At 38.5% G+C, this 17,002-nt stretch overlaps 1 protein-coding gene across 1 annotated transcript in view; it reads left to right on the plus strand.

The window, feature by feature from the left end:
• The window catches only part of LOC112932544 (collagen alpha-4(VI) chain-like), a 91,013-nt gene that overhangs the window by 38,002 nt on the left and 36,009 nt on the right, over positions 1-17,002 (plus strand). The window contains exons 16-24 of the mRNA XM_072726798.1: positions 474-527; positions 2,520-2,582; positions 2,928-2,993; positions 8,763-8,816; positions 8,934-8,969; positions 12,771-12,833; positions 14,615-14,677; positions 15,720-15,782; positions 16,320-16,382. Of these exons, the coding sequence (XP_072582899.1) occupies positions 474-527; positions 2,520-2,582; positions 2,928-2,993; positions 8,763-8,816; positions 8,934-8,969; positions 12,771-12,833; positions 14,615-14,677; positions 15,720-15,782; positions 16,320-16,382 (525 nt within the window). The remainder of the gene's footprint in view (positions 1-473; positions 528-2,519; positions 2,583-2,927; positions 2,994-8,762; positions 8,817-8,933; positions 8,970-12,770; positions 12,834-14,614; positions 14,678-15,719; positions 15,783-16,319; positions 16,383-17,002) is intronic.

Genomic DNA, 17,002 nt, shown 5'->3' on the forward strand with positions numbered 1-17,002 from the left:
ATTTCATCTGTGAGAAGTCACTAATGCCTGCATTGAGATTATTTGCCTATGTCACATACTTGGTGGCACTTCGTCCTGAGATCCCTTTATTTATTTATTTTTTTTTTTGTTTGTATGAGATCCCTTTAAAATAAATGATGAGCTTTTGGATTTTCACACTGCAGCCACAGAGTGATCAGAAGTCCTGAGGAGAGCCAATGGCTGTTACTTCTCTGGATTTCTGCTTTCTCTTTACTCTGAGCTCTAAGGATTTCTCTTGTTCTTTATCAGCTCATGAACATTTATGGAGTATTTTAAACTTTGTTATCTGGAATTTTATATTGTTTGTCAAAAAAAGATTGTTCAGGCATCTAATCTGTCACATACAAGTCCAATAGTAAAGCTCTTGGCTGGAATGTGAAACTATGTGAAAAAAGTTTCTGGTGTGACTTGATACACAAAGCTTCTTTGAATATTTATTTTTCTTTTTCTAGGGTAATCGTGGAGCCCCAGGGTCATCTGGAGAAAAAGGAAACAGGGGAAATCGGGTAAAGCGTGAGGATATTTTTCTCTCATATTCCTATTGCACAAACTGACCTTGACAGTCTATTTTTAAGTTCTGGGAAAGAATCCTCTGGTGGTTTAAGTTCTAGATTGGGAGTTAAAGGGCAATAAATATTAGCTATTTGCAATCTTTTTAGTTAAGACCCTTCTGTGCAGCTAGTGAAATGAGTGATGTAAACTGGCTTCCTTAGCCTTTGGAGCTATAATCGCCATGCCCTACCTCATGGGCTTTGCAAGGCTCCCTGTCACCAATGATTCATTCTAATACCATAGGTTTCTCAGCCACATCCTTCATTATTCTCAGTCCATAACTGTGTTTCTCAGTCAGACTGTACTACTCACTGTGCCTTGAGGATTCCTTGTGCATGCCCCTCTCTGTGTCTTAGCTTGTGCTAGGTACCCCATCCTTGAGCAACTTTTCCCTGCCTCCATCACCTTCTGCCCAATTTCCAGCTTCACTCTTTCCTCCTCAGGATGCCCTCCTTGATTGTATGAGTCTGTAGTGCTCTCTCCCTTCTCTATATCCTTCCCACATACATTATTTGTACTACCTGCTTGACAGGGATTATTCATTGCCTTGTGCTGGTAATTATATTTCTATGTAAGGGAAGGAAGGTGTATGGTGTATGTACTACAGCTCTCCTTTCCCATGCCCATGGCAGACATTACTAAGTAAGTATGGAATCCAGCCAGAGGATCCATCTCAGAACCAATATCATCAGTTTCTGTTGATTGACTGGATTAGATAAAGGGTGGGGTTATGTTTTTTTGCCCCTTATGGAATTAGAGCAAAGCTTTTACCCCAATATGTGGATTGGTTTCCTGATCAGATAAAACAAAGAGTCATAAGAAATGGTTATTTATTGAGGGAGGTTTAATTGATAAGCCGCAATTTGGGGACTAGATTTTGGAGAAGGTGGAGGAAGACCACACTTTTTTCAAGACTGGAGAGACCTGTTTCCATCGAATTTAGTTAAATTCAATAAACACATGTTAAGGACTTCCTACCTGTAGAATCTATCTAGTAAAACACTTAGAAGTTGGGCATGTCATAATAGGAACCAAATGCTAGCCTCTGTATTCCATTTAATCTCCATAATGGCCCAATAAGAAATTTGCCTGGTAGTAAATTGGATAGCGAGTTGGAATTTAGAATTAACTAACTTACCTTTTATCATTATATCAGGCCAGGAAAGAGGTTAAGCAGGAGTTATCAGTAACAATAAAAAGTGGCTTTTTTTTTTTTTTGAGCCTAGAGAACATTCCATTCCCTGTGTATCTGAGAACCAGATCCCAGAGATGGGTCCCACTTCATCATGCTCGGAGTGTGGCATATACCCTCTAGAAACAGGCAAATAATACAATTTGAGGAAGGTTTCTGGGGTAGGAACTTTCTCCAACTCTATGGTTCTGTAGGAACTACTTCACAGAGGGGGTACCATTAATAGCAGGTTTTAAAAGAGGCAATTTGCTAATCATGCCATAGTCTTATGGCAAGTTGCATCACCTTGCTGGTTCTCTTTCTATAGTAGGAACTCCAGAAGTATTTTTCTCTCTTTTGCTCTTTTTCATGAGATCTTGCTGTACCAGTGCTGCCCATGTCTGTGGTAGGGAAAGCCTTCTTCTGATGTGTGTTTCTGTGTAGGAGTATCAGGGAAAAGTAGAAAGATCAAGGATTTGGTGGCAGGGAGAACTGGGTCCAACTTCCCTGAGCCTTAGGTTTCTTGCATGCAATATGTAATTCCTGAGTTATGAGGGTTCAGTGAGGTAATGCACACAAAAGGCCACATCTATCACAGATTTCCAATATGCTCTTTTCTGCATCTCAGCCTCACCTATTTGGCAGCAAATGCCTTAAAGTTCAAGTACTAAATTGCTCTTCTAATGTGATTCTCATTTTGCCTCTTAATGTTTTCTTTCCTTTAGGCAATAGATGATCTTTTAAAGTGACACTTTTTTTTTCTCTGTGATTTAAGGGCTTGCCTGGACCGCCTGGATGGCCTGGAGAGCGCGGAGAGCCTGGGTTAAGGGGAGACCCTGTGAGTGCTGGTTGAAGGATTGCAGCTGCTTTAACCCAGGGACTTATAAACAGTTTGCTTTGACACAAGGATGGCAGTTAATTATTCATTAATGAGGTATCTGTTCCACCTATCTTAGCCTTGCAACAAATAAGAGATTTGTGAGAAAACCCGTTTTATAGAACATTTGGGTTCTTAAAGAGTTTGCAACTTTAATTGCATTGGGTATTTAGGATTTCTGAGCAGGCCCAGACAATTAGAAAAGGTCCTCCTTGGTTGGTGCCTTTTTTTTTTTTAAATACTTCCTGTAATTTCTCTTCCCATCTTTCCCATCTACTTGAGGTAAGCAAACTTTTCTTTTCTCAGGGGAATCCTGGAGCAGATAGTTACATTCAAGGCCCTAAGGGAGAAAAAGGAAGGCGTGGACACCAGGTAAGATGATCTCTGTTCGTTTGGGGATGCTGATACATTTGGGAAAGATGTTAGCTGGTGAAGAAGGCTTGAGCATTTTGGTTGCATCAAATAGAAAACCAGAGAGTAAAGCTGTGGGACTCCACTGCCCATGGAGACAAGACCTCTGAATGCTAATCTCTACTTATATCCTCATCCTCAAATCCTTGTCTCGTGGTTTTTTTCTTCTGGAAAAAAACTCATTTCCCACACTAGGAATATGCATTACTTTATCTCTTTTGTCCTTGGTTTCTTTATCTTCAAAATGAAAGCATCAGGCTCAGTGATGCTAAAATCTTTTCAGTTTAAAAATTCTCCAATTTCATAATGATGTCTTGATTTAAAAGCTGATCAGGCCACTGCACCGCTGACTCGCTTTCTACCACAGCCAATGTTGATTGATGTGAATTTAGTACTAGCCATTTTTTAAAAGATTTATTTATTTATTCATCATACACACACACACACACACACACACACACACACACAGGCAGAGGGAGAAGGAGGCTCCCCACGGAGACCCTGATGCGGGACTAAATCCCAGGACCCCAAGATCATGCCCTGAGTCGAAGGCAGACATTCAACCACTGAGCCACCCAGGTGCCCCAACTACTAGCCATTTTTAAAGATAAGATCCTTGTCTAGTCTGGAAGACTGAAAATGTCATGACAGAAGGCATCACCAAAGGTAAAAGATCTGTTAACTTTGCAGATGCTACTAACTGGTTGGAAGTCATATTTAGATTTTTTTAAATGTCCTAGTCATTAAAATGCATGACTGAAATATGACTAAAGTAACCCAGTGCCTCAGTCCTCATATCTCATCATTCTCAATTTCCAGGAACAAGGTCTGCACAACAAAATGTTTACAACTATAAAGCAACTTCTTTTTGCTTTGAACTCCAATTTGCCTCCTTTGACAAAAATTTAGGATGTTAATTCTCTTCCTGGATTGTGGCTTGTTCCATTCATTTTATATATGTCCAAGTCCTGAGCAGAATCCAGTTTGTAACAGGATCATTTTTGTGTAGCTATGCAAGAAAACCATCATCCTTACTGCAAGAATTTCTCATCCTGTTTTTGATTACAGTTATTTTGGATGAACTCCATTGAGAAGGTTCTCTTGGATGAATTGAGATCAGAAAGGCCTGTAAACAGCCGCTCAATCAGTTATGGGGTTGAGCTAAGAGAACAGCAGGGCAGCACCCCTTAACTCATTTGGGCTTTGGTTTCTTCATCTGCAAGGTGGGAAGGTTAGAGAAACCATTTCAAAGTTTCCATGAGTTAGTGGTTGTCATGGGGGGAAAGTGTATGAGTTGAGCTTTGTTTCCATGGTTTCCTCATGGTTTTATAGCTGGGAAGGAACTCAGGCCTCTAGACAAGTGCTCCAGTACTCTGTGCATCACAGAACCTCAGCCATGGGCAGAAGCTCCTGCTCCTGGTTTTCTGAGGTCTCCATCGCTGACTTTATAGCTAAGGGTTAACTTGGAACTTCAGATCTCCGAATTGTGTGTGCAAACAAAAATTGTGACCCTCTGAAGTGGTGCCATGTCATACTGAACTTGTGTTTCACGTGGTTTCCATTCCCATGCTGAGCTCAAAGAAGGGTGCTAATTCTCTGACTAGACTTAGGGAATAAAAGTCACTCTCACCAAATGACATAAACCTGATGCTGGGGATGCTGAAATTCTAGCTTAAGTGCCGTTATAAAATAAACCTTTAGGGGTCAGTCTTTCCTCGGTACAGGTTTCCTTGGCATTCCTATGAAACCATTCTCTGAAATCAAGTATTCAGAGAAGCAGCAATTACCATTAATTTCTATGGAAACATTTTCAAGTGTTCCCAGACCCCCAAAATAACTTCTCTTCGGCTTCCCTTATACCTTAGGACACATCTTGCTAAGGGATGCACAACATGCATTGAGATGCACGGATGCTCAGAGTTCAAAGCTATGGTGGCTGGATGCTGAGATGCTGAGTGTGGTCCCCAGGGAAGAAGCTTGGCGGGGCCTCTTGTTTCATGGGGTGCGCGCTGCCTCTGTGAAGGCTCAGTGCAAAACCCATGCTGAGTGCTGTGTTCAGCACTTTTACTTTTCACTCTTTTCCGTAAAAGTGAAAATCCTCCTTGAATTTCTTTTGGTTAGTGAAACCTGGTACTAATGTTGGTTTGAATACATACTTTTAAAAAGGAAGGATACCTGCATTCCTTTCTGAATTGAACCAAGGAGCAGATTCTGTGTTGCAAATTGGATGGAGACAGTCCCCTAAATGAAACAATCTTTTCAATGAAAACTAAAAGCTTTATTATACAGCTGGTATTGGGGAAGGGATGGAAAACCCGTCATGCTTTTCCACTTCTGAGGAGAAGGAAAACCAATACAACCTTTTTGAAGGCAAATTGGCAACACACATCAGCTGGGACTGCTGCTTGTTGTTTGTATTTTTTAACATAAAAGTGACAGAAAGCCTGACTGGCAGTGTTAAGCTAATAAACATATTTTTAACAAAAAAAAAAATGATGTCAGTGATGTCATCAAAAGCTAGGCATGTCATCAGGGACTCAGCCCCTTTCTTCCATGGTACCATGTTCAGTGTGGTGCCTGGGTTTAGCAGCCCAAGTATTTTGTCTTTGCTTTTGCATAAAATGCCAGAAAGAAAGGAGCTTTCCTCCCATCAGGGCACTGCCAGCAATATTCTCTTTTTGGATCATTTGGTTCATTGTCTGGGTCCTGTGCTCCCCACCTGCCCTTAACCCATTTTGAGAGACCCAGAGAAGGCAAGTGTCTGACAGAGGAAGTGAGATTTCCATGATTGGTTTAGACCCATCATAATTCATCCTGTGGAGCTGGGCATGTTGTCCCAAATGAAACAGATTTTCTTAGCAAGAAAGAAAGAGGCAAGAGTGTTGTGTAGCTCCCAATTGTGTCTGCCACAGATTAAGGTATATGTGTCCTTTGATCCAGTCTTTCCAGTTCTAGAACTTTACCTAGAAGCTAATTATGGACCACAAAAAAATTTTCCCCAAGGATGAAGATTAGATTATTAGATTTTAAATCACTACACTGCTTGAATGTCCAATGATAAGGGATTGTTTACATCAACAATGGCACCCGATCAAATATTACTAAGTCATGAAAAATAGTTTACAAGACTATTTCATTACAAGAAAAACATTTATGATGTAATATTAAGTGAAAAGATCAGATTACAAAATTTGTATTTAGCAAGAGTCCAAATCATTTGAGGGTTAATTGGAGGTCTTATGACATTTCTCTTCCAAATATTCAATAAGTAACTTTCAAGAACAAGTACACTCTCTTATCTAGAAGTAATATAGTGATCACACTAAAAAAATTAGTGTAGTACAAAAATCTTTTTTTAAAAGATTTTATTTATTCATTCATGACAGACACACACACACACACACCGAGAGAGAGAGAGAGAGAGAGAGAGAGAGGCAGAGACACAGGCAGAGGGAGAAGCAGGCTCCGTGCAGGGAGCCTGATGTGGGACTCGATCCCAGGTCTCCCAGATCACACCCCGGGATGAAGGTGGCGCTAAACCGCTGGGCCACCGGGGCTGCCCGGCAAAATTATTTTCTAATATGCAATTCGTATTCAGATTTCCACATTTATGCCAATGAGGCCCTTCATGGCTATTTTTTATTGTTGTTGTTCTGAGACCCAAAGAGCATGTGGCATATTTAGTTGCCTTGACTCAATAGTGTCCTTTAGTCACAGCTGTTATCCAATTATCTGTTTCCGTGACATTGACATTCCCAACCAGTTATTTTGCTAAACATCCTTCAGGATTTGTCTGATTGTTTCCTCATGCCTAGAGTCAGGTTAAACATTTTTGGCAGGAGATTAAGTAAGACAGCATCCTTCTCAGTCAGTTGTCTAGCTGTCTTGTTACTGGTACATTAATTTGGTCACTTGATAAAGATGGAGTTCACTAGATTTATCCATCATAAACATACTTTTCTTTGTAATGATCAAGGAATCTGGGAATGATACTCTGAGACTGTAAAATTCTTATTTCCCGACAATCTTTAAACACCCAATGATTCCAACATCTGCCCAGATGATTTCTTTGCTATGTTGGCTACTAAAAACTGCCTACTTATTGAAATAAAAAAAAAATGATAAACATTTTAAGAAGGAATTTTTTATATATAGACCAATTGTGAGGGTGCCTTGTCTGAAACCTCCTTTTTCATACAGTCTACCATATATTAAAAGAATTCCCATTGTAAAAGTAACACTATTGGGGCACCTGACTGGCTCAGTTGGTTAAGCATCCAATTCTTGATTTTGGCACAGATCATGATTTTAGGGTCCTGGGATCCAGCCCCATGTCAGGCTCCATGCTCGTTGGGTAGTCTGCTTCAGGATTCTCTTTCTCCCTCTGCCCCTTTTCTCTCTCAAATAAATAAGTCTTAAAAAAAAAACAGCATATAGATTCTTGGGAATACAGAAAAGTAAAATGTAGAGAAAAAATTTATAGTTTCAGTAGCCAAGAAAAAATCAGTTTATGAAACTTTCCTAACTTGGTGATGGTGAAGCTACTCTCTCTGAGAAAGTCAGAAAAGGATCGTATGGGCTTATTAAAAAATGTCCTAGTACAGTATAAAGAAATGAGGAAACATCATTTTGTCTTTCTCCATATTTGGGATGAATTATTCTTTCAGAGAATTTAACACACTTGAAAAGAATTTATAACATATTTTTTCTCCTTCATAAGCTTTTGATAAACATAATTTTTAATGGCTGCATACTATTTCAATAAGCATTTCTCCATGATTTAATCAATATGTCTGTCCTTGCAGCACAAAAACAGCCATAGTCAATACAGAAACGTGGATTTCATATAATCAAGAGATAATCATATCTCTCATATTGTGGAATATTTATATTGTCTCGGAATTTAATGTATTATAAATAACAATTGGAAGAACAGCTTTGCACAAATGTTTTCATTTCTACATTTCACATTCTTTCCTTGTTTATGTGTTCTTACTGAGTTAGCATGTGATTTTACTGAGTATCTAAAATATCCCTACTTGGGATCCAAGGTGATTTCCGTTTCTCCTGCAAGATGGACTCGTTCTTTCTCTGGACACCACTCATTTTCTCATTTCTGACCTTAAAGAAGTGAGAGCACTAAGAGGGTTTCCTCATCCTAATTGTGTGTAACCTCTCCCTCCACCATCATCTGTGTATATTGGTCACTGCAGATGTGCAGAGACACACTCTTCTACCTTCTGTTTCTGTCTGCCACTCTGCACCCTATATGATGGGTAAAAAGTAAAGCGCCAATATTTTTCAAGTATTAAGCACAGGCTATTGGGGAGTATGTCTGACTACTTTCCCAGCATGATGAATCCCAAAGAGTTGTCACAAGAACAATCTTGGGGGAAAGATGCCTACAACATGGTTATTTTAAAACACCAGAATTAATCCATTTGCTTCTAGAGAAGTGCTGACCGATAGAACTTTCTGAGATTATATATCCTATATCTGTGTTGTCTAATATGGTAGCCACTAGTCACATGTTGTTACTGAACACTTGAAATGTGTATAGTGTAACCGAGAAGCTGAATTTTTAATTTAATTTAATTTTAATGAATTTGAAATTGATAGCCACATGTGGCTAGTGGCTTCTGTATTGGAGAGCCCATGTATGAAGAGTAAGTACAGAAGGGTGTAGACATCTAAACTTATATTCCCTTTACTTCTTTTCTTCCTTTTCAGGGAAGTTCTAGTTTTGATGGGCCTCAGGGAGTACCTGGAAATGTTGGTCCTCAGGTAAGTACAACCACTCATGGGTTATATTTCAGCTGCTTTTGTGGAGGAAGAGAGGTAGGCTGGGGTGAAATTGGCTTGTTTCCTTCTCTAAGGTCTCTGCTTCCCTTCTACTTGTAGGGGCCAAGAGGAAGACGAGGCATGCCAGGGCTAAAGGTCAGTGCTTTCTGGAAAGACTTGCTTCTCATTCTCCAAATGTGGCTACTTTACTTTAATTAGTACTCTCTGGGCTCAAGGGATGTGGTGGTTGGGTTGTTTGAGGTTACAGGAGGATCACTGAGAAGTTTTCATCAAGACCTTTTTCGTGAAGAAGAAAAAGTTTATGTGGTTCTCTGCTTCCCCTCCAGCCTAGTATAATATTTTATTTAGATAGAAAAGAAGCTAATGCCATAATGAATGGTTTTACCTCTGAAATAATGATTTTTCCATTCAAAGAAGTGGGACTTCCTGCTGGTGCTCAAGGGGATCTCATAGTCCCTAAGCAAAGAAAAAAGACCAAGCTTTTACCATTTATCCAAATGGGAAGGATGTGATTTGAGGGTAGGATAAGGGTGCTATCTCTGTGGGGGAAGTGTATTCTACTAAGCAATTATCTAGCACCAGTCACTGTCCTACACCTTTATTTCTAACACCTCCTGCAAACCTTTCTACAACCCTAGGAATTAGGAACATCATTGATTACCTTTTACAGATAAGAAAGAAAATACAGATTTAGCAAAACTTGTTAGAGGCCAGATGGCTAATAATCAGTGGAGATGGGATTCAAATCTAAAGATCAGGATGCTCTTGGGGATTGTTATACAAAATAAATTTATTATGTAGACTTTTCTCTAACACAGTGTTGTCATGCTCTGCTCGTAGTTTTTCTAGCATTTTCCTGATTTAGAGATGGAGGAAAAGTCAGAGATGGATTTATGTCAACTCTGACCCCAAGTATGTCTGTGTCTGTGTGTTGGGCAATGACTTTTGACCTCCTAGGTACAAAAGAAGATAGCACCTCTAGTCTTTAGACCAAACAGTTTAGAAAAGCATGGATATTGAGAAATTCCAAGTCTCAAAAATCCCACCAAATAAAATATTATTTCTCACAAAATGTTTAGGATTTGAAATAAATTCTTAAATATTTTCTTATACTATTAATTTGGTTTTAATACTTGTGAAATAAATAATGTCTTGAACTATCATTTTATCCTATGATTTTTATCCCCATGAGGCAGAAAGAAATAGGCTACGTTTTGGAGAAATTAAATGGCTGTAGGCAATGGAAGGAATTTCCTACTCTTGAATTATTTCTTTTATGATGCTATGTGTAGTTTATCTAAATGTCTGCTCACCCTGGGTTCATTCTCTCCTTGGTTGGGTCATGGTTATTTTTGTTTCTCTTTGTCACTCCATCTCCTGTATTATCCTTTTTTGATTTAATTTAAATCAGAGTGAAGCCTGTGCATAAATTTAAAGTTAAACCACATTTGTAAGCTTAGTAAAATATATCTTCCTGTCCATTCTTTCCAGCTTTTCAGGAGCACTCACTTTCGTCTCCGTGGACTTTTCCTTATGGTATTATTGCTGTTTTTCTAAACAGCATGCTTACTCTGGCATTTCTTGGTTCTCAGTTTGGGATGTTTTTCTCTTGATTTTTGACTATGGGGGAATAAAATTTTTTCTTAACCTGCCCATCTCCTTCTCCATACACTTCCTTCCAGCTCATCCTTGCAATATTCGTATTTTCTTCACTTTTCGTCAAGTCAGTTCATTATTCATATGATGAGTAGGTAAATATTATTTACATCTAGGTAATGTTTGTTTTCCTTGAGGCACCCTTTCTTCTTATTTGTTTTGTGTTTTCTATGCCCATTATCAGTTAATTACAAAACTCTTTGAGAAAACTGATAATCTCCCAGTATATTCAAGCATGTGAGGTTTATTTCTCTTGGATTTCTCCTTCCTGGGCCCTCTATCCTCCTGCTCTAATTCAGACATATTGCTCTCTGGGTCTCTGCACTGTTGTCTTATGGGGACAGATTGTAGAACAGCGACCTCTCATTTTGGGAGCAGAGAATAATGTATGCAAACTATTGTCTTTAATGGGAAACCTCTCCATGTAACACATTGTAATCTTGATGAATCCCAATAGTTGTTTGCTCTTTTTCCTATTCAAGTTTTGAGTTTTTGAAATAGAGATAAAATCATAACTATTTGTAGATTCCAGTGTGAAGTGGGCTTATCCAATATGTCAATAGTTTGCTAGTTAACACACTGTGGGAACATTGGCCATACAGATCCATTTATGTTTTTGAGGCTGTAACTTGCTAAAGATAAGCAAGTACTATTGGAGGAGTACAGTTTACAGAGGTGCTGAATCCCAATTACAGCATCCCTTGGACCTGGGGAAAATATGGCTCATTATTGTCTAGAAAATTAGATATGCTGGCATCTACAAGATGCATAATAAATTGGAATTCTAAATAAGATTTTTTAAATGAAAAACATTGTATTATGGCAAACAAATCAATGCATAGATTATTTTGGCGATAAGGGAAAGCTTTAATTTGTTAATGATGATAAAATTAAGAATATAATTCATTTTTAAGTGTCTGTAAACCCACTAGCCTCCTGCAATTATTTTCATGTTTGTGTGTTTCCTATACTAGGTAGACAATAAAGAGTTATTATAGCAGGTATAGTATTTTATAGTCTACTTTTCTGTTTCCAAATCTTCCTATTTCATATATTATAGCATATCTGTAGAAGAACAATGATTTCCTAAACAATTCTAATGTTGAGTATTTAGGTAATTTTATTACATTAGATATCATGGTCAGTGATGTAAAGAAAAACTGTATTAAAGGGTTTTTGTTTTCCTCCTGCTTTTGCTTTGCTGAAATGATTCCTTAATATAAATGTAAAATAAATGTGTGTATAGACATGGAGGTATAGTAAAAGAGTGTGAAATTTGCTCAATAGAGCCACAATGTTTTCAGAATGCTGCACTGTGAATGTCAGTAATGTGATGTGAAAACATTTCACAACCTATTTCAAAATTTCTAGCTACATGCCTTTTAAAACATAGTTACATTTATAAATCTAGAAATAAACTATTAAAGAACAGAATAATATAACAGGAATGATTAATAGAAGTGCTTCCCATTTACCTGAATAATTTTAAAAATGTAAGAAGCATGAGGAATTGATCCACATAGTGATTAATTCTGAGTTTAAGATTTTTTTCTCTTTGCGAATCTATGAATAAATAGTAACCTTCCCAACACATGAACAATGTTAAAAAGAAGGCAGAATAATTCACAAAATGTGTATTATTCTCAATCTTAGAAAATGTATCTTCTCTGTAGAAGTGAAAATATTAATTTGAGGGAGAAATCAAGTCAGTTATTAGATGAATCATGTTAACAGCTCACCCTTTGCCAGCTCAATTTGGCATGAATTTGCCTAGAGAGCCAGCTTAATACTATAAGAATCTATAGGGTTCTAAAGCCAGTTTTCTGTCATTTCTCTATGTACTGTATGTGTCTTACCCAGAATATTGCATTTGTCACTGTGTTCAACATTTTGAGTTTCTCCACATGGGATAAGGATCCTTAACACCAGTGAGCATTTAGCCCATATCCCTTAAAAGGAATGGATGGGATTTTAGGAAACTGTTATTAAGTAAAATGGGAGCTTGGGTTATTTAAACAAAGCAATTTTGCTTCTGACACCAGCTGAGACGTGCAAAGACTCTGAAAGACAGTAAGAATCTGTTTTTCCAACATAAGTCGAGTCCCCTCTCCCCATATCCTCTCTCCAATTCCATACCCTAAGAGAACTGAGCACAGATGATCAAAATCTTTTTTTGTCTTTCTCTTGTGGCTTTCAAGTGACATCTTGCAAGGAAGCCTGCCTTCAATAGGAACACTAATGGTGGCTGTTGAACTCACTAAGTTTGGTTTATTTTGACAGGGTGTGCGCGGAGAATCTGGTGAACAAGGTTACCAAGGAGAGCTTGGATCTCCAGGCTCACAGGTTGTATTAGTGAACTTGTTTTTAGTGGTAAAAGATACTTGTTTGAAATTATGACTTAGCTTCTTGGATAGGATTTAACATATATCAGAATGGCCTTGGATATCTCTTTTCCAGAGCCTTCTGAAGCAAATTGTACAGTCTCTATCCTGGGCAGGTTAAACTCCAATAGCTAATCTTTACTGAGTTCTTATGTTTCAGATATTAACTTGTATTAACCCATTTGATCCTTTACTGGGGGGTTATTATCCCTATTTTACAGAGAGAAATGGAGGGATGGAGAAGTTAGGTAAATTGGCCAAGCTCACACAACTAGTAAATGATAAAGATGGAATTTGAACTCAGGAGGGCTAGTTACAAAATCTGTACTCTTAATTACAGATTACAAGAGAATTACAAGAGAACAATTCAGATTGTTCTGAAGCTGGGTATTCAAAGTACTCAAATAGCACTTAATTCATTAAAATTATATTCAATTTGGCATGAAAAATCAGCAAAGTGTTAGCTATCATATACAGGGCACTTTGCTAATAGGGAGGGATGTTCAGGACATTAAGGCAAGGAGGGGTCTTGCCCTCAAGTGGGGTGTTGTAAACTAGTCAGTGATAACTGGAAGTTTGAACTTCCAACCAGCTCTTTTGGAATCTTCTAAGCATAACCCAAATCTGTCATTCTGCAAACCCTTCTGGAACATGTTCTACATCTTTCTTTTAAAGGCCAAATTGTTTCCAAGTATCAAATGGAGAACTTTAAAACAACAAATGTTACTAACACACTGAATCATTCTCCATAACCTTAAAAATTCTCTGAGCATCAGGGGATAATTTTGAAAGGTTTCTGTTTTTTTTTTTTTTTTTCCGACTCGACAAAGGTACTAAAGAAAAAAATGGGTGATCAAAGTGTAATTAGAGATTTGTATTTATTTTATGATAGAAAATAGTGTCTGAACATAGGGGGAAACAACTGAGCGATGGATTTTTGCCTTTCCTTTGATCACTGTCTTAAATCAAATAATTTGGACCCTCCAGCACTGCTTCGTTATGGCCTTCTCTTTTATACTCACCTTATCATACCACTGAGTGCATGGGGAATAAGTTGTGTTGTGAGCCATGAGCAAGTTAATCAATAAGACCTCTCCTTAATTTCACCTTCCACCGGCATGTGGGTATGATGCTCTATTTAAATAGGTGATCACAATACCTCACGCAGGAGTATAGAAGCCATGATCAATGCTTCTAATAGGAAAGCATTTCTCAGAAAAGCTAGAGAAAAATTAGTGTTGAAATCATTAAAGTTAAATAGATTGGAGAGAAAATGAGTACCTCCCCAGCAATGTGCCCAGTGAGATTAGGCTACTGAAATGTGCTATTGGTTCTTGATAAAATCAAAGTGTACTCTTGGTCCTCAGCCCTTGTATCTATAAAAAAAGGTTGAATTTTCAAAGAAGATCGATATCCTAGCAGCCTCTCTCTCATTCCCCTTTTAGGATTTAAAATTAGTTGGGTGTACTAAAATACAAAAGCAATGTCCTGAAATTTTAGGGCTCATCAGATTCAACTGCAGAGGTCGTTACAGATATCGATGCTCACATCTAATGCCTCAGGTGGAGCGAGCCTGGCATGTTTCCCTGCAGATGCTGCTGAGTAGAGTGTGATAAACCTGATAGTGCTGGGTCAGGGCACCCAGGTTTGTGTTCCCATCGGTGGCCAACATGACTTTGTGGTTACATGGAAAATATGTCACTCTATAAGCATTGGTTGAATTTTAATTTCATCTTTGATCAGGGACTGAGAGGAAGGCAAGGACCACCAGGAAATTCTGGACACAAAGGCTTACCGGGTGCTGAGGTAGGTTTGAAAAATTAAAAGCTGCAGCAGGGCTGCTCATTAACAAAGGCCAGTTCATACACCTGAGTGCCAGACTAATAAGTAAAGCTACACTTGATACCCACTGATTGGTGGGTATCAAGGGTTTCTAGAGATAGTTAATTTGATCACTGGCTGTACCCCCTTCTACTCTAGGTATATTGTGGGAATATAGTGATCAATGAGATTGGGTCAGAGCTCCAAGGGTGTTTAACACAAGCTCATAGTGCCTTTTATAGTGCAAGAAAAAATAGAACTGTAAAAGAGGTATAAACGACTAATTTACTCCTCATAAACGTAAAAGGAAGCATTACTATCCCAATTTTTATGGATGAGGAAACTGAGGCCCCAAGAGATTAAAAATGATTTGTCATCTGGTTAGTGTCTAAACTGGCTCCCAGCTTGGCTCCCTCTGGTGCCCCTTCTGCTCCTGACCCAGAATCCCTGTGGTTCTTAGAAGAGTCAGATCACACTGAGACAGATGATCAGGAGTGCCTCCTAATGATGGGAGCATTTGACATAGATTAAACCCTGAGCAACATGATTTAAGTTAGGGATAAACATCTGGGTCTGGAGCAGCTCTGGGATGGCCTATGCCCTAGTTCTGTTTTTACTCTTGATTAGGAAAAGTCTAGCCCTGTAACCGATTGTTTTCTTTCTCATTTGGTAATATTTTGTTTGGAGTGAAAGTCCAGGTGTTTGTCTTCCCAATCTCCTAATCAAATGGTGTTTTTCCCTCTAGTAGCCAGATCATTGCTCCAGTGCTCAGTACTTGATAGATATGGACTCTTGTGTAGAAAGCCTCCCTCCTCCTCCTCTCTCCGCTCCCCTCCCCCTCCCCCTGCTAGCCCAGAGGTTAAATGTGCATATGAAGCATTTTGCATATTGAAGGATACAATTAATTGACTAAAACATGAAAGGTGATTTGTGAGTATATTACCAGTTCCAGACTATTTCAATAATAATCAGTCAGACAGTTAACTCTGTGGCACCCAAGGTGATCTCAGTCCTGGTCTTGTTGCAGGGGATTCCTGGGCCTCCAGGGCCAGCTGGTATGAAAGGAAAAGCTGGACTAACAGGAATGAAGGTAAGTGTCAGAGAACACGTCTTTTTTGATTGCAACTTGGGTTTTCTTATACGCGTCTCTCCTACTTCCAGCAGGAATTTCTGATATGGTTGGTAGTGGTATTGACTGGCCATTAATTACCTTATAGCTGGATGGACTGATAGAGTAGGAAAGCCATATAGATTGACATGTAGCAGGATGGATGGATAGATGGCCACCTATATCAGTAGGCAAAGACATACCAATAAAAAGATAAATATGTGGATTTGCTACAAATATAGATTCTCACATTCATATCTAGAAAAAGCCAGAATAATATAATATTCTGTTACTGCTGCTTCATACCTGGTTTTGTTAATTTTCAGTGCCAAAACCTCTGCTATATTTGTTAGTTATCTGTATGTAACAAAGTCTAGAGGAAGATACTTACCTTGGACTGTATGGTGATGCCAATAGAACCTGGAAAGGGGGAACTGTGGAATCTCTAAGGAAAATGACATAAAGTTACATGAACTCATAGGAGAAAATTAATTTCATGTTTACCTTTTATTGCCAAAGGGAGAGCTTGGCATTGCAGGAGCCACAGGCCCACAGGGCCCACAAGGACTGAGAGGGCAACCTGTAAGTCTGTTTCCTCTGTTTTGGACTCAATTCAGTTTCTTGTTTGTTATTCATTCTTGTTTCACACAAAATTATGATATTCTTGATGAATATTCGGGACACAAATATGTTTACCACCAGAGCTGCTGTGAATCTAAAGAGTCAAAGATTCTCAAACTCCTCCTGTCAATAAAGAACCTAAAGACATCTCAGGATTTACTTTGTCTTCTCCCATGTTGTTGAAGAGGGAAGTCCCTCTTCTGTTTGACAAAGCTGTTTTACAAGCATTTGAGACTTTTTGGAGTACAGACAAGTTCTATGAGACATTTTTTTCCAGGGAAACAAAGAAGACAGGCAATCAGAATCGCAAACTTTTAAGTGCATGGGCTCAATTACCCAGAGCATAGAAATAACCTTTGGAGACCACGGATCGTCAAAGGTTTACTTCAACAGATAATTCTACCAGAGACAGGGCTATGCATTTATACCTTCCTTAGTCATCCCTCTAAATACAAGAGTAGGTTAGGTATTTTATGACTATTTTCAATTCCCATTTTTATTGGAATGAGCTTTATGGTATGGAAAAATGTTGTCTTTCCCGCAGCTCCTATTTATTTGAGACTTCTTTCATCAACAGTGGA

The sequence above is a fragment of the Vulpes vulpes genome, chromosome 11 (genome assembly GCF_048418805.1).
Source record: "Vulpes vulpes isolate BD-2025 chromosome 11, VulVul3, whole genome shotgun sequence".
Lineage (NCBI taxonomy): Eukaryota > Metazoa > Chordata > Mammalia > Carnivora > Canidae > Vulpes > Vulpes vulpes.